The sequence below is a fragment of the Podarcis gaigeae genome (assembly GCF_964106915.1).
Source record: "Podarcis gaigeae genome assembly, chromosome: 13".
NCBI lineage: Eukaryota > Metazoa > Chordata > Lepidosauria > Squamata > Lacertidae > Podarcis > Podarcis gaigeae.
The window spans coordinates 36,620,613-36,640,859 of NC_139689.1; the positions used below are offsets into that span (position 1 = coordinate 36,620,613).

At 45.3% G+C, this 20,247-nt stretch overlaps 1 protein-coding gene across 1 annotated transcript; it reads left to right on the top strand.

The window, feature by feature from the left end:
* The first annotated feature begins 8,532 nt into the window (after positions 1–8,532).
* Positions 8,533–19,653, top strand: TMEM92 (transmembrane protein 92). The gene is made up of 6 exons (XM_083709984.1): positions 8,533–9,150; positions 12,459–12,499; positions 13,481–13,534; positions 15,285–15,492; positions 16,745–18,457; positions 18,708–19,653. The coding sequence occupies exons 1-5, from the start codon at positions 9,088–9,090 to the stop codon at positions 16,850–16,852; spliced, it is 474 nt and encodes a 157-aa protein (XP_083566110.1). The 5' UTR covers positions 8,533–9,087; the 3' UTR covers positions 16,853–18,457; positions 18,708–19,653.
* The last annotated feature ends 594 nt before the right edge of the window (positions 19,654–20,247 follow it).

Sequence of the window (20,247 nt, forward strand, 5' to 3'; positions counted from 1 at the left end):
TGCACGGGCTGAACAATGGGGGTGGAGATCAGGTATACTGGGCTGAGGCCATTTAAGGCTTTAAAGGTCAGCACCAACACTTAAATTGTGCTCGGAAATGTACAAGTGCCACAGACATCCATCCTTAGATGTGAAGGGCAAAGTTGGCCTCGAAGTGTCTGTCCTTCTGTAGCCCAAATGGCACTATCTATTCATAAGAGAAAGGTATCGGCAAGCTCAGGGGAATGCTAAGGTTTGCAGGAGTGCAAACAAACACAAATCTTTAGGGGAAAGTACCCAAGAGAGGAAGGGACGTGGGTGGCGCTGTGGGTTAAACCACAGAGCCTAGGACTTGCCGATCAGAAGGTTAGTGGTTCGAATCCTTGTGATGGGGTGAGCTCCTGTTGCTCAGTCCCTGCTCCTGCCAACCTAGCAGTTCGAAAGCATGTCGAAGTGCAAGTAGATAAATAGGTGCCGCTCTGGTGGGAAGGTAAACGGCGTTTCCGTGCGCTGCTCTGGTTCGCCAGAAGCAGCTTAGTCATGCTGGCCGCATGACCCGGAAGCTGTACGCCGGCTCCCTCGGCCAATAAAGCGAGTTGAGCACTGCAGCCCCAGAGTCAGCAACAACTGGACCTAATGGTCAGGGGTCCCTTTACCTTTACCTTTACTCCCACTTAAGTGTATATTGGATTTCAGCTGCTATCAATTGTCCTGTGCCACTTCATTTTTTTTCTAGATGCTTGCATTTTTATTCTTATTATTTATTACATTTCTATCACCTGAAGATCACAGGGTGCTTTACAGTATAAATTGTGTAACCAGCTGATCCCTGATTTGCCTGTCACCGCGAGGCAATGACTCATCCTTAGCCATGGCAGGAGCCACTCAAACTACTGGTCTGTCCTTCAGCGTCACGGAAACGGCTTGAGGCTTCATGTGCTTTGTGATAATGAACTTTAGAAGGGGAATCCCGTGTAGTGAGACGGGTACCTGTAGAGAAAATGGTGTGTCCTCCTGAAATGTGAGATTACTTCCTGTTTTAGAGGGAAACTGAGGCAGGAGGGGGAAGACAAATCAATTCTTCTCTCCAGGACATGACTCTTACCATAGGAAACAATTTGTAGAGGTTCCTTAAGGCCCACCCAATAAAATATTTGAGGGGGCCAGACCCCTCACCAAATCCATGGGTATTGCCATTCACACGGAATCCGTGTGTCTCATCTTGCAATTGATTATGTGGAATAAAATATTTTATTCAAGTTGGCACCCCTGACTGCTATCTTGAGCAGGAGGCAGCTGAAATCATAAGGAATGGGTTGTGCTAATTTTTTTTTTTATTTTTTAAAAAGCCGGTTTAAAGACTCAGTGCTATTTGGTTACTCTCAACTTTCAAGGCAAGCATTCATTTTAAGGGGAGACAATATCTTAACACCCGGGAAGATCTGTAGGGAAGGAGGTAGCCCCAATAAAATGGAATGCTGACTGTTGCAAGTGAATGGAAAACTGGGATGGGGCAATGGAATGGAATATTCTGAAATATGGCATAGGGACCCTGAACAGGAGCCGCACTCCACGCTGCAACATTCTGCTGCGCTAGCGTGTAAAGCTTCCTGTGATGTCGATGCCATTTTGCAAATGTTGTGCAGAAGATTTCAGAACCTATGGATTCCTTTGCTGGAGGCAAAGCCTATATAGGAATGCTCAGCTAGTTTCTCTCTCTTTCTTTTGTTCCTTTTAAAGGATGAGATGCAAGCAGTTACATGCCCAGGTTGAAAAGCTTCTATAGTATAGTGATGAAAACTAGGAGCTCTGAGCTGGGGATTTTTCCTCTTCCAGCTTCAGGACAGGCATGTATTAAAATTAAGCAAGCCATTATCTCTTGGCCCCTTCATGGATCACTGCCTTGCCGTGGCGAAGGGGCTTGAAGAACTCAGAGAAGCTATGAGCTATGCCGAGCAGGGCACCCAAGATGAACAGGTCATAGTGGAGAGTTTTGACCAAACGTGATCCACCTGGAGGAGGAACCGGCAAGCCACTCCAGTATCCCTGCCAAGAAAACTCCATGGACAAAGACAACAGGCATATAAAAGATATGACGCTGGAAGATGAGCCCCTCAGGTCGGAAGGCGTCCAACATGCTACTGGGGAAGAGCGGAGGGCAAGTACAAGTAGATCCAGAGCTGATGAAGCGGCTGGGCCAAAGCCGAAAGGACGCTCAGTTGCGGATATGCCTGGAAGCGAAAGGAAAGTCCAATGCTGTAAAGAAAAATATTGCATAGGAACCTGGAATGTAAGAACCATGAACCTGGGTAAGTTGGAGGTGGTCAAAAATGAGATGGCAAGAATAAATATTGACATCCTGGGCATCAGTGAACTAAAATGGACGGGAATGGGTGAATTCAGTTCGGATGACCATCATATCTACTACTGTGGGCAAGAAACCCATAAAAGAAATGGAGTGGCCCTCATAGTCAACAAAAGAGTGGTGAAAGCTGTACTGGGATGCAATCTCAAAAATGATAGAATGATCTCGATACGAATCCAAGGCAGACCTTTTAACATCACAGTAATCCAAGTTTATGCACCAACTACTTGTGCTGAAGAAACTGAAATTGACCAATTCTATGAAGAATTACAAGACCTTATAGAAGTGACACCAAATAAGGATGTTCTTCTCATTATAGGGGATTGGAATGCTAAAGTAGGGAGTCAAGAGATAAAAGGAACAACTGGCAAGTTTGGCCTTGGAGATCAAAACGAAGCAGGGCAAAGGCTAATAGAGTTCTGTCAAGAGAACAAGCTGGTCATCACAAACACGCTTTTCCAGCAACACAAGAGACGACTCTACACATGGACATCACCAGATGGGCAGCATCGAAATCAGATTGATTATATTCTCTGCAGCCAAAGATGGAGAAGCTCTATACAGTCAGCAAAAACAAGACCTGGAGCTGACTGTGGCTCAGATCATCAGCTTCTTATAGCAAAATTCAAGCTTAAACTGAAGAAAGTAGGAAAAACCACTGGGCCGGTAAGATACAATCTAAGACAAATCCCTTATGAATACACAGTGGAAGTGAGGAACAGGTTTAAGGATTTAGATTTGGTGGACAGAATGCCTGAAGAACTATGGATGGAGGCTCGTAACATTATACAGGAGGCAGCAACGAAAACCATCCCAATGAAAAGGAAATGCAAGAAAGCAAAGTGGCTGTCCAATGAGGCCTTACAAATAGCGGGGGAGAGAAGGCAAGCAAAATGCGAGGGAGATGGTGAAAGATACAGGAAATTGAATGCAGATTTCCAAAGAATAGCAAGGAGAGACAAGAAGACCTTCTTAAACGAGCAATGCAAAGAAATAGAGGAAAGCAATAGAATGGGAAGAACCAGAGATCTGTTCAAGAAAATTGGAGATATGAAAGGAACATTTCGTACAAAGATTTCCACAATAAAGGACAAAAGTGGAAAGGACCTAACAGAAGCAGAAGACATCAAGAAGAGGTGGCAAGAATACACAGAGGAATTATACCAGAAAGAAATGGATGTCTCGTATACCCCAGGTAGTGTGGTTGCTGACCTTGAGCCAGACATCCTGGAAAGTGAAGTCAAATGGGCCTTAGAAAGCACTGCAAATAACAAGGCCAGTGGAAGTGATGGCATTCCAGCTGAACTATTTAAAATTTTAAAAGATGATGCTGTTAAGGTGCTACACTCAATATGCCAGCAAGTTTGGAAAACTCAGCAGTGGCCAGAGGATTGGAGAAGATCAGTCTACATCCCAATCCCAAAGAAGGGCAGTGCCAAAGAATGCTCCAACTACCGCACAATTGCACTCATTTCACACGCTAGCAAGGTTATGCTTAAAATTCTACAAGGAAGGCTCAAGCAGTATGTGGACCGAGAACTCCCAGAAGTGCAAGCTGGATTTAGAAGAGGCAGAGGAACCAGAGACCAAATTGCAAACATGCGCTGGATTATGGAGAAAGCTAGAGAGTTCCAGAAAGACATCTACTTCTGCTTCATTGACTATGCAAAAGCTTTTGACTGTGTCGACCACGGCAAACTATGGCAAGTTCTTAAAGAAATGGGAGTGCCAGATCACCTCATCTGTCTCCTGAGAAATCTCTATGTGGGACAAGAAGCTACAGTTAGAACTGGATATGGAACAACTGATTGGTTCAAAATTGGGAAAGGAGTACGACAAGGCTGTATTTTGTCTCCCTGCTTATTTAACTTATATGCAGAATTCATCATGCGAAAGGCTGGGCTGGATGAATCCCTAGCCGGAATTAAGATTGCCGGAAGAAATATCAACAACCTCAGATATGCAGATGACACAACCTTGATGGCAGAAAGTGAGGAGGAATTAAAGAACCTTTTAATGAGGGTGAAAGAGGAGAGCGCAAAATATGGCCTGAAGCTCAACATCAAAAAAACGAAGATTATGGCCACTGGTCCCATCACCTCCTGGCAAATAGAAGGGGAAGAAATGGAGGTAGTGAGAGATTTTACTTTCTTGGGCTCAATGATCACTGCAGATGGTGACAGCAGGCACGAAATTAAAAGACGCCTGCTTCTTGGGAGAAGGGCAATGACAGGCCTAGACAGCATCTTGAGAAGTAGAGACATCACCTTGCCAACAAAAGTTCGTATAGTTAAAGCTATGGTTTTCCCAGTAGTGATGTATGGAAGTGAGAGCTGGACCATAAAGAAGGCTGATCGCCGAAGAATTGATGCTTTTGAATTATGGTGCTGGAGGAGACTCTTGAGAGTCCCATGGACTGCAAGAAGATCAAACCTCTCCATACTGAAGGAAATCAACCCTGAGTGCTCACTGGAAGGACAGATTGTGAAGCTGAGGCTCCAGTACTTTGGCCACCTCATGAGAAGAGAAGACTCCCTGGAGAAGACCCTGATGTTGGGAAAGATGGAGGGCACAAGGAGAAGGGGACGGCAGAGGACGAGATGGTTGGATAGTGTTTTCGAGGTTACCAGCATGAGTTTGAGCAAACTGCGGGAGGCAGTGGAGGACAGAGGTGCCTGGCGTTCTCTGGTCCATGGGGTCACGAAGAGTCGGACACGACTAAACGACTAAACAACAACAAAATTATCTCTTGGTGTCACACCCCAGCATTTATAATGTGTGTGGTTGGGGGGAGTAATAATATCGGCCCAGTATATAATGTTGTAATTGGGATTATGGAAAGAACAGGTGCGAAATGCTCTTAGTACCAAAGGGAGGATACACAGATCCTAAGGATCCAAAGGGACACAGGTGGCACTGTGGGTTAAACCACAGAGGCTCGGACTTGCCGTTCAGAAGGTTGGCGGTTCGAATCTCTGTGAGGGGGTGAGCTCCTGTTGCTCGGTCCCTGCTCCTGCCCACCTAGCCGTACGAAAGCACATCAAAGTACAAGTAGATAAATAGGTACCGCTCTGGCGGGAAGGTAAATGGCATTTCCGTGCACTGCTCTGGTTTACCAGAAGCGGCTTAGTCATGCTGGCCACATGACCTGGAAGCTGTACGCCGGCTCCCTTGGCCAATAAAGCGAGATGAGCGCCATGACTGGACCTAATGGTCAGGGGTTCCTTTACGTTTAAGGATACAAAAGTTATTTGCTGTGCTTGGCATTGAAAAGAGGCTGGCGGAAGACCTGCACAACAGCACTGAACTCAGGTGGGTCACACTCTTAGCATCTTCGTTAACCATCAGGAAAGACCATTAACAGCCAAGGTGACCTTCCGTCGGTGGGCTTGGACTGACACCTTGTGGCTGAAACCCATAATAACCACTGTCTATTTGGTGGGCTCTGCTTTACTTCAGGGTGGGTGAATCTGTCTGTTTTGGTTTCTCCCACTTTCTCATTTTTCCACCCTTGAATTCAGTTCTCCATATCTTTTTCTTTGGCGATCACTCGTAGCCGAGTAAGATTGTTTTCATAAACACGGTTTTAACAGTGAGTCCGTAAGTGTCTGTGGAGGCCAATTCTGGATCCACATGTCCTTCCACAGTGGGAACATAGGTTTCTGGGCGGGAGTTGATCATGGTGTGGATTGGTCAAGCGTGCCTTCCTCTCAGCACATTTCTCCCTTGTGTCCTGAGTTTGAATGTCTTCAAAGCCCATGACACCTTTGGTAAAGGCTGTTCTCCAACTGGAGCACTCGCAGGCCAGTGTTTCCCAGTTGTCAGTGTTTATACTACATTTTAAAAGATTTGCTTTGAGAGAGTCTTTGAACCTCTTTTGTTGACCACCAGCATTACGCTTTCCATTTTTAAGTTCTGAATAGAGTGGTTGCTTTGGAATCAGGCATCCTCACAACACGAACAGTCCAGCGAAGCTGATGTTGAAGAATCATTGCTTTGACACTGGTGATCTTTGCTTCTTCCAGTACACTGGCATTAGTTCACCTTCCCAATTGATATGTAAAAATTTTTGGAGACACCATTGATGGAATCCTTTGAGGAGTTGGAGATGGTGTTTATAAGTGATCCACATTTCACAAGCAAACAGTGAGGTTGGTAGTACAATAGCTTTGTAAACAAGCATTTTGGTTCCCCTGCGAATGTCTTGGTCCTCAAACACTCTGCACTTCAATCGAGAGAAAGCTGCACTCACAGAGCTCAGGTGATGCTGGATTTTGGCATCAATGTCTGCCCTTGTATAAGCCCTATATGACTTAGGCCTCAGATATCTGAAAGACCGCCTCCTTCCCTACAGATTTTCCCGGGTGTTAAGATATTGTCTCCCCTTAAAATAATCTACATTTGAATGCTTGCCTTGAAAGTTGAGAATAACCAAATAGCACTGAGCCTTTAAAATGTTTTTTTTAAAAATGAACACAACCTGTTCCTTATGATTTCAGCTGCCTGCTGCTCAAGATAGCAGTCAGGGGTGCCAACTTGAATAAAATATTTTATTCCACATAATCAATTGCAAGATGAGACACACGGATACCATGTGAATGGCAATGCCCATGGATTTGGTGAGGGGTCTGGCCCCCTCAAATATTTTATTGGGTGGGCCTTAAGGAACCTCTACAAATTGTTTCCTATGGTAAGAGTCATGTCCTGGAGAGAAGAATTGATTTGTCTTCCCCCTCCTGCCTCAGTTTCCCTCTAAAACAGGAAGTAATCTCACATTTCAGGAGGACACACCGTTTTCTCCACAGGTACCCGTGTCACCAGCAAGATATCAGAATACACGGGATTCCCCTTCTAAAGTTCACTGTCACAAAGCACCTGACGCCTCAAGCAGTTTCCATGATGCTGAAGGACACACCAGTACCGTATTTTGAGTGGCTCCTGCCATGGCAAAGGATGAGTCATTGCCTCAATGTGACAGGCAAATCAGGGATCAGCTGGTTACACAATTTATACTGTAAAGCACCCTGTGATCTTCAGGTGATAGAAATGTAATAAAGGGGGAAAGGAAGAGCGGGAAGGAAGTCAAATAATAATAATAATAATAATAATAATAATAATAATAATAATAATAATAATAATAATAATAATGCAAGCATCTAGAAAAAATGAAGTGACACAGGTCAAATGATAGCAGCTGAAATCCTATATACACTTAACTGGGAGTAAGTTCTGTTAAAAACAATGGTGCTTACCCCTAAACAACAACAACAACAACAATTCTTCCCCAGCCACTCTGGCTGGCTTAAAGCACATATAAAAACATAGTAAAACATCAAGCATTAAAAACTTCCTGATACAATCGCAGTAAAGGAAGAATGGATACAAAAACTTATGCAGAAATGGCGAAACTTACCAGAAGACTAAGAAAGCAAAATAACAAACTTTTTATAAACAAATGGAAATGGTTTATTGAATATTTATAGATAAATTGTAAACAAAAACATTAGCAGGATTATTGTAATAACCTGCAGTTTTATAAGAGTGTGTATTTACAGTAGACAATTAAACAAGCAAGTAAAATGAATTTGAATATGCAGAAGATCTTAAAAACTAGCCGCCTGAGAAACAGTTTCTATCCAAATGCGATTTTGGTTTTAAATGCAGTGTAAGGAGTCTCTATGGGAGTGTTGTTGTTTGTTGTTGTTGTTTAATCTTTTAGTCGTGTTCGACTCTTCGTGACCCCATGGACCAGAGCATGCCAGGCACTCCTGTCTTCTACTGCCTCCCACAGTTTGGTCAGACTCATGTTTGTAGCTTCGAGAACACTGTCCAACCATCTCGTCCTCTGTCGTCCCCTTCTCCTTGTGCCCTCAATCTTTCCCAACATCAGGGTCTTTTCCAGGGAGTCTTCTCTTCTCATGAGGTGGCCAAAGTATTGGAGTCTCAGCTTCAGGATCTGTCCTTCCAGTGAGCACTCAGGGCTGATTTCCTTCAGAATGGAGAGGTTTGATCTTCTTGCAGTCCATGGGACTCTCAAGAGTCTCCTCCAGCACCAGAATTCAAAAGCATCAATTCTTCGGCGATCAGCCTTCTTGATGGTCCAGCTCTCACTTCCATACATCACTACTGGGAAAACCATGGCTTTAACTATACGGACCTTTGTTGGCAAGGTGATGTCTCTGCTCTATGGGAGTGTACTGTATTTTAAAAATGGGGTATCAGAGTTTTTAGGGGGCTAACCTGGTTGGGATAGCTGGGATAGCAGGCTTGTTGGTTTTGAATGTCTTATGTAGACTCCCCCCCCCCCCAATTTCGTTGTTCTGTATGGGACAATGACAATAAAGATTATCGTATCGTATTGTAATACCCCACCTCCAGTGGGTTCTAAACTCCTGCCTTGCTGTTTCACATGGAATCCATGCTCCTCCTAACTTAGGAGAGGCAAGACGCACAATTCTCTTATGCCTCACCTGATCTCCTTGGATATTCCATACCAAGTTTCAGAAATGGTAGCCCTGGTGGGGCGGGGGAACCATCTGCTGCTCTGTGGAGCCCTGGCAAATGCCTGATCTCCTTCTCCACACCTTGCTGTGTGCTCAGCACAGCACATGACGGTGTCTTGTACCCAGTGGCAATGACCCCGTTCCCCACCCTCAGGCAAAGTCCACAGGGCGGCGAGCAAGATAAGACTTTCTCCGAGCGATCCGAGTCGTGCACAGGGCACTGAACTGCAAGGCAAGAGGATGGCGACATGGCGAAACCAAGCAGCAAGGCTACTGACTTGCCTCTTCGCTGTTTACCGGGAGGTGAGTTTGCCAGATGCCGTGGGACTCATAGCACAGAGCTGGGGACGTTGCTGGAAGAGGCAGCCCCAATGAGCTGTGGAAGGGAGGGAACCTTATCAGCGAGGAAAGGCTCCGACTTTGGGGATATTTTAGGTTTTGAGTGAGCGGGGAACTACGTTGCCAAGAGGCGAGACATGCCATAGAGAGAAGTTGTTATTCTTCTTCCCCAGTATTGCTGTGTGTCTCCCCCAATGGAACCGATGGGCAGTCAAATTTGGAACAAAAGAAAAGCCGTACCTCTTCACCTGGCACATTAAGTGGTTTACGGAACTCATTGCCACAAGATACGGTGGTGCCCCTTAGTTTCGATGGACATGAAGGGGTGCTTTTTGTAAATCCGGTCTGATTCAGCACGGCTGCTTTTATATTTCTGTGAATTAACGGTGTGAAGAGTGTAAGGTGGTGAGAGCTTTTTGACTGTTAAAGGCAGGGAAATAGATTTTCCCTTCCTAACCTGTCCTTTTAACAGTCAGAAAGAAGTATGAAAAAAGAAAAGGGACGTTGGTTTGCAATAAATGACTGAATGGCAATCTGCAACTGAGGGAGGATAGGACATCTCCATCCTTAGAAATAGTTCAGAAAGGGATAGGCAAGTTTTACTGATGCTGAAATGAATCCTTTCCCTATTTGCCCTGTAAATTTTTCTGTGAGAAAGTTTGAATTAATTATTTAAATTTGGCAGGGGGTGTTGAATGGCAAATGCTGGTTTCAAAATTTAGGCTCATGCTCCCTCACAATACTTTTGATTTTGGCAGGTTTCAAATATGAAATCTCGTGGGCTGTCAAATACTAAGTATTATCATTGCATGTGATCTATCAATTACTGAGAGTGGGCAGTCTTGTTGCCTGGACAGCCAGACCCTCCAAGTGCCCTGATTTCACAGGGATAGCCCCCGAATTACAGAAACTATTCCAGTTTCTTATTTGTTTCCAGACTGTCCTGCTTGTCCTTTTTGAAGCATATTCCCATTTTACTTTGAGAAATATTGGAGGGGATGCAATACAATGGCCATTGTCTCTCATGACAGACGGATGCCAACAAGAACGAACCAATTACAGATATAAAAACAGTGGAAATAATTGCATCTATAGAAACAAGGAAAAAATATGTGTAAAATGATTAATTTTATCAATTTACATACTCTCAACTCTGAAGGAATTGGTGTCAAAATTTGCAACGGAAAAGGAGATGTGCCCCAAACTGAAAATTTTAAGAGACTTACATTTTTTAATTACAATTCGCAAGGTTGTTCAAAATAATTTGTGAACTAGAAATCATTTTCTTCTCTATTTGAGAAAGGTGACCAAAGATTGTCGTATTCCTTATCCTTGCAATTAAAATAAAGTTAGCAGTTTGGAGTCCTTTTCCATTTTTTCCCTACAAGGCATCTCTTTTTGAACATCGAAGTTAGCAATTTTCCTTTTTTCTTTGTGCGGGGAGTGCAAGCAGTTAGTCTTTCCTAGGGCACAGAATAGCCTGCCACCATCACTCAGGGGCGTAGAAAGGGAGGGCAGTGGGGGTGGTCCGTCCGAGTGTCATCCGGGGGGGGTGACAAAATCCCCCCATGGCAGATCATGCCGCCACGCCATGATCAGACTCCTCACTAGATGAATCATGCTGCCGCACCACAATCGGACCCCTTGCAGAAGGATCGCCCCTCCCCTTGGGCGGATCGCCCCGCCCCCGGGTGCACATCATGTGACCACTCTGGGTACCCAAGCAGCTAGCTCTGCCACTGCCATCACTTACTAACCTCCCATCTTCCCATACCATTTGCCAGGGCTGATGGGAGCTGTGTAATAACTGCTGCCGGGCCATGGGCTCCCCATCTCTGGCATTCCTGCTTCCCCTCCCATGTTTAATCTACACAACAACCCTGTGAGGTAGGTTAGGCAGAGAGAGGGTGACTAAATCACCCAGTGGCTGAGTGGGTATATTTAAATAGAAGCACGCATTCTACTCATGTAAAAACACCAGGCAGGCCCCACAAATAACCCAGAGATGCATTTTAAATAGAAGCACACATTCTACTCATGTAAAAACACGCTGATTCCCGGACCGTTCACGGGCCGGATTTAGAAGGCGATTGGGCCGGATCCAGCCCCCGGGCCTTAGTTTGCCTACCCATCCTCTAAGCACTACACCCCTCCAGTGTCTCACAAACATTTAGTCAGACTCTCACCGAGACTGTTTGGTGCACAAAGCATCCCTGAACTCTTGGTCCCATGGTCCCCTAAGCTTCTTGCAGTATGGCAGGCAATCACACCAAGACTTCCAGTTCCTCTTTGGAATAAACCATGAGTGCCTTCTGAGCATGCACATTGACCCTAGGTGGGAAATTTGTAAGCAAATATTTTCTCATTCGGCCTCATTTCTTCCTTGCTTGCCAACCAAAGGTGTGTTTATCAAGTGGATGGATAGAAAAGCAACATATTTCCCATTAATATTCCATCATTAGAGGAAGACAAGGGAAGAAGAAGTGGATTTGCTGCGAGACCAGCTGATTAGAAGAACTTCACAGCTTTGGAAACTACCATATTTTTCTGTGTATAAGACTATGCTTTTCGCTAAAAAAAAAAAGCTAGGCAAAAATTGGGTGTTGTCTCATATGAGGATAGTGAATGCAGAGGGGGGGACGTGCGATTAGTGGCAGCAGCACCAGAAGATTGGCAGCGGTGATTGGGCGGTTGATTGGTGGCTGCAGCAAGGCCTGCTGGTGATTGGATGTGGCTGTGGCAATTGGGCAAGCGATTGGCAGCTGTGAAAAGTGGGCGGGTGGGCTGTTGGTGGAGGTGAGCAGGCAGACAATTGGCGGCTGCCGTGAGGTGTGCAATTGGTAGTGGCTGTGGCAAGCGATCGGCAGTGGCGGGCAGGCGGGTGAGCGATTGACGGAAGTGACCACCCCCACCCCCCACCCAAAGCTAAACAACTTAATTTCTTAATTTTGGGTGAAAAAAATTAGGGGTCGTCTTATACATGGGGGCATCTTATACATGGAAAAATACGGTAGTGCCCGAATTTGCTTTTTCTTCCTCCATCCCCAACTTCTCCTCCTTTCATGTTGTGTCTTTTAGCTCAAGGTAGGGAACTTGTTTTTTTAAATAATTGGTCCACAACCTTCACTGGCAACTCCCCCCCCCCCCGTGAAGATCAAGATAAAAATATATCGCTGAAGGAAGGGTGGGATATAAACTAAATAAATAAATGCTCTTTAAATAAAGACATATTCCTTTCCAGTCGTTCACTTCCAGATTCGTTCTCTTTCTAGGTTTTGACGTTCAAAGGAGAAGGAAACTGTTTGGATTACTCGTAAGTTACAGCTCCAGCTTCTTCCTCTGGCCTGTTCTCCTGTACTGAATATGCTAGAAGGACTGGCTCAGACCTTAAATGGATGAGCGTCCAACCTGGGCGTAGGAAAATTGGGTAGATAAAAAAATTGGGTAGAAATTGGTGCAATGCGGGTGGTGCTGTGGGTTAAACCACAGAGCCTAGGGCTTGCTGATCAGAAGGTCGGCGGTTCGAATCCCCGCGATGGGGTGAGCTCCCGTCACTCAGTCCCTGCTCCTGCCATCCTAGCAGTTCAAAAGCACATCAAAGTGCAAGTAGATAAATAGGTACTGCTCTGGCGGGAAGGTAAACGGCGTTTCCGTGTGCTGCTCTGGTTCACCAGAAGCGGCTTAGTCATGCTGGCCACATAAACCAGAAGGTGTCTGTGGACAAACGCCGGCTCCTTTGGCCAGTAAAGCGAGATGACCACCGCAACCCCAGAGTTGGTCACAACTGGACCTAATGGTCAGGGGTCCCTTTACCTTTAAGACAACAGGGGTGGAGGTGAGGAAAACCCAAGCAAAAACAATTGGCATGGCCAAAAAAACTAGGCTTGAGAAGAAATCCAGACCCTCTCCAGGGTTTCCTTCCCCAGCTCTCGCTGCTGAGAGCTAGAAACTTGCATGCAAAGTTTGAGCCTAGAAACTTGCATGCAAAACACATGTTGTGCCACTGAGATGCAGCCTCTACCCAGAAAGTTAGGGAAAATCCAGGAGCAGCTGGTAGAGAGGAGTGGCGGGCAAAGCGAGAGCGGCCTTTTTCTGTTTTATTATTATTTATTTTTATTACTGATTTATTATTTATTACTGATGTTCTACAATGTGTTTTTAACGGGGTACACTGCCCTGGGATCTTTTGATAAAGGGTGGTATATTAAATGGAAATAATAATGATGATAATGATAATGATAATGATAATGATAGCTTTTGTCTTTATAAACTTTTGCCTCTCTCCTTCTTCAAGGTGTATAGGCAGCTACTGCACCTGCATTCAATGGACAATGCCTGGCTGGTCCATGTACGTATGGAGCAAGTGTGGGATCCCCTCCCTGGAGAGTGGATTAGGTGGGGGAATCACTGCTTGTGAACTGGCAGGAGAAGACTTTGGTTTGTCCCTGATCACACCAGTGTTGAGACTGGTCCATTATCAGATCGATGGACTGGAGGAATCCGTTTATGTGCTGCCAGGGGTTGGGAACCAAAAGTGGTCCAGGCTATGCCCCTTCCCAGCCACACCCCCTCTCCCGAAGCCACACCCAGTGCCGGATTTACATATAAGCTAAACAAGTTCTAGCTTAGGACCTCACTCTCTTGGGGCCCCCCAAAAAAATTAAAGGAAAAAAATATGGATGTACATTTCCAAAATATAAGCTAAAAAACAAATAACATGCAGCAACAGTGTTTGTGTTGTGCAGGCTCCTATGATGTAAGTCATGGGTCCCGTCTGCCACTCTGCTCCCTAAAATATCACTGGTTTGCTCATTTCTATATATAGGGTGCCTACATTCTGCTATTTATAATTATTTATAATTATTAATAGTTTGCATCATATATTTACACCTATTATTATTACATGTTATAGCAAGTTTCTAGAGACTAGATTATGAGTCTTTGTAAATTGTGTCTCTAAAGGAACTTTAGTTATTGCCGAACGCAAGTGTGTTTGCATTATTAAGTTTGTTATGAATAAAAAATCATTTTAAGTTAGAGCTTAATAATTATTTCACTTAATTGTATTTCAGTTCATCAATTACTTTGATAAAATACCTATTTTGTTATGTGCAAATGCCTTTAGATACCTATTAGGTCCATAAATTACCATAGAGCATATATTCAGCACACACACAAAAACAGTGACAATTTGTTGTTGACAAAGGACAGCTGGACATATAAAGGGCCCTATTACCGTCAGTAGCTTAGGGCCTCATCAAACCTAAATCCGGCCCTGGTCATGTGCCCATCTGTATTATCTAAACAATTCCTTAAGACTTCCTTAAATACGTTAAAAACCACAAGTATTATACACCAAAAGGGTCTCATTCATGTCAGCAATCGTGCCGCCACATTCTGCCCTCTCAGCTGCTTCCAGATCAAGCGTGAGAGAAGCCCCACAGAGAGTGCATTGCAGTAGTCTAATCTTCCACTGCTATACAGTTTTTCTTTTTTGCAAGCATTTTATTCCTGATACAATGCAAATTTGTATGCTCTACTTGCTGGGGGGGGGTGGGGCTGGGAGAAAAACAATGCCCTGGAGCAGAATGCAGCCTAGAGAAGGAATGTCTTCTTGGTGGTGGGTTTCAGATATTCTGTATTAGCAGCATGGTAAAAGATAAGGACGCGGGTGGTGCTGTGGGTTAGACCACAGAGCCTAGGACTTGCCGATCAGAAGGTCGGCGGTTCGAATCCCCGCGACGGGGTGAGCTCCCATTGCTTGGTCCCTGCTCCTGCCAACCTAGCCGTTCAAAAGACGTCAAAGTTCAAGTAGATAAATAGGTACCACTCCGGCGGGAAGGTAAACGGCGTTTCCATGCACTGCTCTGGTTCGCCAGAGGATGCTTAGTCATGCTGGCCACATGACCCGGAAGCTGTACGTCGACTCCCTCAGCCAGTAAAGCGAGATGAGCGCCGCAACCCCAGAGTCGTCCGTTACTGGACCTAATGGTCAGGGGTCCCTTTAACTTTTTTAAAAAGATAAAACGTTTCCTTGATGGGGTTTGGTGGATCCAGGAGCTAGACTTATGCTATGCCTCTCCTTTGTCTCCATGCAGAGGTCTTGTCACTGTCATTGGGATTGGCGTGGGCGTGGGCTGCCTGACGGTGCTTTTTAAGTGTTGCTGTGCAATTTGCAAAGACCCGGAGGAGACCGACCAAGAAGAAGTGGCAATACACATGCCCACCTTGCCGCCTGCCTTTGCCCCACCTGTGCCCACAGCTCCTCCACAGCAAGAGAGCATGGATCCTCCTCCCTACAGTGAGGTAACTATCTCATGTGACTCTTTCTTCTGCTCGTGAGATACGGCAGGTATTCCTGCAATGACGACAGCTAGCCTGCTTCCGGTGAGCTTCATAGTGGTGTTGAAGAGGGAGTTCCACCGCTTTGTGGTGGGGAGCTTCACAACATTTGTCAATCTAGTATAGCCTGCGCTGACAGGCAACAGCTCTCCGTGGCCTCAGGCAGGGTCCTTTCCCACCATCTGCCGCCTTCATTTACATGGAGGCACCAGAGATGGAGCCTGAGGCTTTCTGCAGGCAAAGCACGGTGTTCGTCCACTGAGTCCCTCCTGGCTGGAACTCACTTTTTGCAGATGGCCGTTGTCTTCTGAGAAAGCCACATCTGCCTTAAGGAGGACGTGGGGTTGTGGGCTTCACGGCCCCTCCACGTGCCCAGGGGTGGGAGGCCAGCCCCTGCACGACTGGGGGATTCCCAGCTGCGTCACCCCCTAGCTGGCCAATCGGGTTGGTCTGGGGGTGTGGCCTGGCCCTTAAAAGCAGGGCACAGGTGGGGGATCTCCTTCTCTGTCCGCCCACCAGCTGCTCCGGTTTCCCCACTCTCCTGCCCTCTAAGGTTTGCTTTCTTTGACCTTGGTTGGTCGCCGTTGGGGGCACATGGTAGGAATTTTTCCACTTGACAAATTGGGACCAGCCACTTGGTTTTCACCTACCTCGTAGCAAATCGCCACAACATTCTGGGTATTGGTGGTTAGGCATTGGTATAGTTCTATAGATGGAAGAGGAGAGGTAGCGCCATCACCTGCCCCACATATTGAAGGGTAGTCCGATAAAGGATTCAGGGGGGCGTTGCCCTGACTGAAGCTTAGGAAGTTAGGGCCTAAGGCACACACCCTATCAGTGACCCCAGGGGGATTCCTAGTTGATGTGCATCAGCAGGACTCCCCCTACTGGTGGTTAACCCTTCCCGGACTTCAAGCAGACGGGCTGGAGTCAGATGTCATTGGTTAGGTCCAATGCCTAAGCCAATACCGCTCATCACAATTAATCAATAAAGTTGATTAACCCACTAACCTTAATAATTGTGCCATGTGTCATTATTTCCACCTGGGGGGGGGGGTTGGGAAGTCGCCACACAACCTTCTTTCCACCCTGGAGAAAAGCTCCTTCCCTTTTCATTCCCGATGGTTGGGTAGAGTAGATGTGTGTGTTTAAGAGCCCCCCCCCCCCCGAATTCTTCGTGTTTTGACATTGACACCATTCCTATCATTCTCTCCAGGTTGCTTGGAAGCTACCCTGTTACCCAACTCCTGAGGGACAGCCACCTGCTTATGACAACATAGCTCTGGATATCTCCGAGCCTCCTGCATACATAACCGAAAGATGACAGCTGAAGAGCGCCATGTTTCTGCTGCTATTACAACCAGAACTGTGAGGAGAACATAAAAATAATAATAATGGGTGGATCGATCGAGGCTCGCATTCCCTTCCCAGTCTGCGATGTGTCCTTATGAAGCACAAAAGCGGGGAATATAGGTGATGGCCTTTCCCTTCCACGAACATTTGGTATTCACAGATATACTGCCTCATGAAGGTTCCATTAGGCATTATGCTGAATAGTTGTTGACAGATCTGTGCTTTATTATTACTTTGCCTAACCCCTGTTAAAAATCTCTCCGAGCTTGTGGCCACCTTCACATCTTGTGGGACTTACTCCATGCTTATCAGTTGTTAACTAATCAGGCTAGTAAGTGTATTATTATTGTTGTTATTATTATTTATTGAACTTATACACAGCCCTATACCCGGACGTCTCAGGGCGGTTATGTGTTGAAGAAGCACCTTCCTTGGTTCATCAGATACAGAAGAAAGTGTCTCCATACTTATTGCCCCCACAAGGGACTTAATTCTAAGCTACAAACCTCAGCCACAGTTCCCCCCCCCCCTTTTAATTCTCTCGTCAGCTGAGGAAACCTCCTTGTTGCTGTTGTTTTTAAAAAAATATTTATTGAATTTTCAAATTTTGCACATTTCCCCCTAGACATTGGACTCTCCTTGTGACTTCTCATCCACCCTTCTATGATGTTATATGTTTTCCCTTGTGCTGCTTATTATCTTTATAATTATCATCCTAAATTATTCATCTGACTATTTCTAAGCTGTTACTCGTATTTCAAATCCTGTTCGTGTTTTCATAACACTGTTTCTTTAGATATGCTATTCCTCCAAAAACGTTCCTTCATTTTTTATCTCTATTTTTGGCTGCTAACCTTGCCATTTCTGCCCATTTCTCCATCATTCTTATAAACCATCTGTCTTTTGTCGGTATCTCATCTTCTTTACATTCTTGAACTCTGCGTGCGATCAGACAGAGAACTGTCTGCACTACACACTTCTGAAATTTGGTTCCTGGGACTTCCAGGTCAAAGGGTTGTGTGATTGCCCAATGCAGTCATACTTTGGTTCTCAGACGGAATCTGTTCCAGAGGTCCATTTGACTTCTGAAAATGTTCTAAAAACCAAGGATCAGCTTCCGATTGGCTGCAGGAGCTTCCTGCAGCCAATCAGAAGCTGTGGAAGCCGGCTTCCAAAAAAGTCTGCAAACCGGAACACTCACTTCCAGGTTTGCAGCGTTCGGGAGCCAAAACGTTCATCGCAAGGCATATGAGAACCAAGGTACGATTGTATAGAAATCAACACATGGGGAATTATATGGAGGATGTTATCTGGTATGTCTGTTTATTTATTGACCTTTCCTCCACGGACCTCAAGGTGGAAAACGTGGTTCTCCCTGCCCATCCCCTCCAGCTCACCCACCTCCCCTCAGCCTAAACAACATAACAAGGTTATTGGGAGAACAAAACAAGGTTGAGATGAGGCTGGAGAGACAGTGACTGGCCCAAGGCCCCCCAAGTGGGTTTCTTAGCCAAGTGGGGATGTGGACCCGGGTCTCCTGGATCCTAGTCCATCACTATACTACCCTGGCTTGTAGGTGTTATGTACTGAAGTTCTCACCCTGGGCCAGCAGGGGGATACTGTAGATAGTTATGCAAATGAAGGATCGAAAGTGACGTTCAGTGATTGGATAGTTTTAGAAAATGGCAACAATTACATTGTTCTGGAGCTCTATATAAGCAGGCTGACTGAGCTCCTCAGTCAGTTCTGTTCCAGCTTACAAATAAAGAGCTGCTTTGGGAGAATCGCTGTGTCGTCTGCTATGTCTACCCACAACTTAACAGTAGGCATACCCTCTGCAAGAACTCCTCCAGGAGAATATATGGCTCTTTCCCTTCGTTTATAAGGTTCTACGAAATCCACCTCATGGGAACCTCCCTTTCGCAGCACCAGTGAGTATGTTGCTCAGAAGCAGTGCTTTTTTTCTGGGGGGGGGACGCAGGGGTACGCATACCCCTAAACATTTTGTGAACCTTTGTATTTTTGTCCATTTACTGTATTTATTTCCCCCGATTTGAACTGTAACATGGTGATTTTCTTGAGTCAAAATGAGAATACAGTGGTACCTCAAGTTACGAACTTAATTCGTTCCGGAGGCCCGTTCTTAACCCGAAACCGTTTGTAACCTGAGGCGCGCTTTCGCTAATGGGACCTCCCGCTGCCGCCGGTGCGCAATTTCCGTTCTCATCCTGGGGCAAAGTTCGCAACCCAGAGCAACTACTTCCGGATTAGCAGAGTTTGTAACCTGAAGGATTTGTAACCCAAGGTACCACTGTACCCCCTAAACATTGTACCAATGCCCGTCATGCAAGGCAACCAGAAATCTTAAACGGGGCAGGTCTGAGATTGAGAAAGTGATTATCGTGTGGGATTTCCAAGCAGAAGATCTGCACACATTTATTTCTTGCATATTAGTGGATTCCCAGGGACTGACTGGAACCAAATCTTTGAAACATGCTACGGTCACTTGTAGGTAAGGAATCAGTACAAATCTCTCTCTCTCTCTCTCTCTCTCTCTCACACACACACACACACACACACACACACACACACACACTTCGGCTTCCAGATCTAGCCCTGCTGGATGAGACCCAAAGGCTTATGATTTAATTGATTTATGTTGTAATTGCGACGTTCTGCCATGTTATTATTTATTGTATGTAAGCTGCTTTTTGACTCATGTTGAGTGAAAACCAGCACAGAAATAAAATAAAGGAAATGAAATGACTTGAATCCAACACACAGTTTTCCACAGTGATTAAGCAAATAGCCTTCTCCTGCTCTTGTTCCTCAATTACTATAAATTTAGGGTTGTCATACACCCAGGATTTTTCAGACATTACTGGGATTTGGCAATGTCAGGAGTGTTGATTTTCCCCGCTGAAAAGTAGCTCAAAAACTTCAATTTTCTTGGAGATTTTGCCAAAAAACTTTTGTGTCCGGATTTTCACTTTTTGAATGAGAGTACCCCTAAATATTCTTTTTAGAAGAAAAAAAGCACTGCTCAGAAGTAACAATGCCAACCCTATATAAATTAGCAAATGCAAATTTTACGCAAATCTGTCTTATTTGGGGGCTGAAGCGCCTCTTTTGAAAAGCAATGACATTGCAATTCTGTGAAATATACCATCTGCACAACTAATGTCACAACATTACATAATATGGTACTTTGATGGGATAATGAGCTGCTTGTGCGTAAAGCTTGATCCCTCCGGGTTTTGGCTGGTCAGCCAACCTGAGTCTCTAACGGAGCCCCCAAAGCATGACTCCGTCAGTCGCTGGTAGAATCTGACAGTGGGCGTCTACGGAACTTACTCCAACATAAAA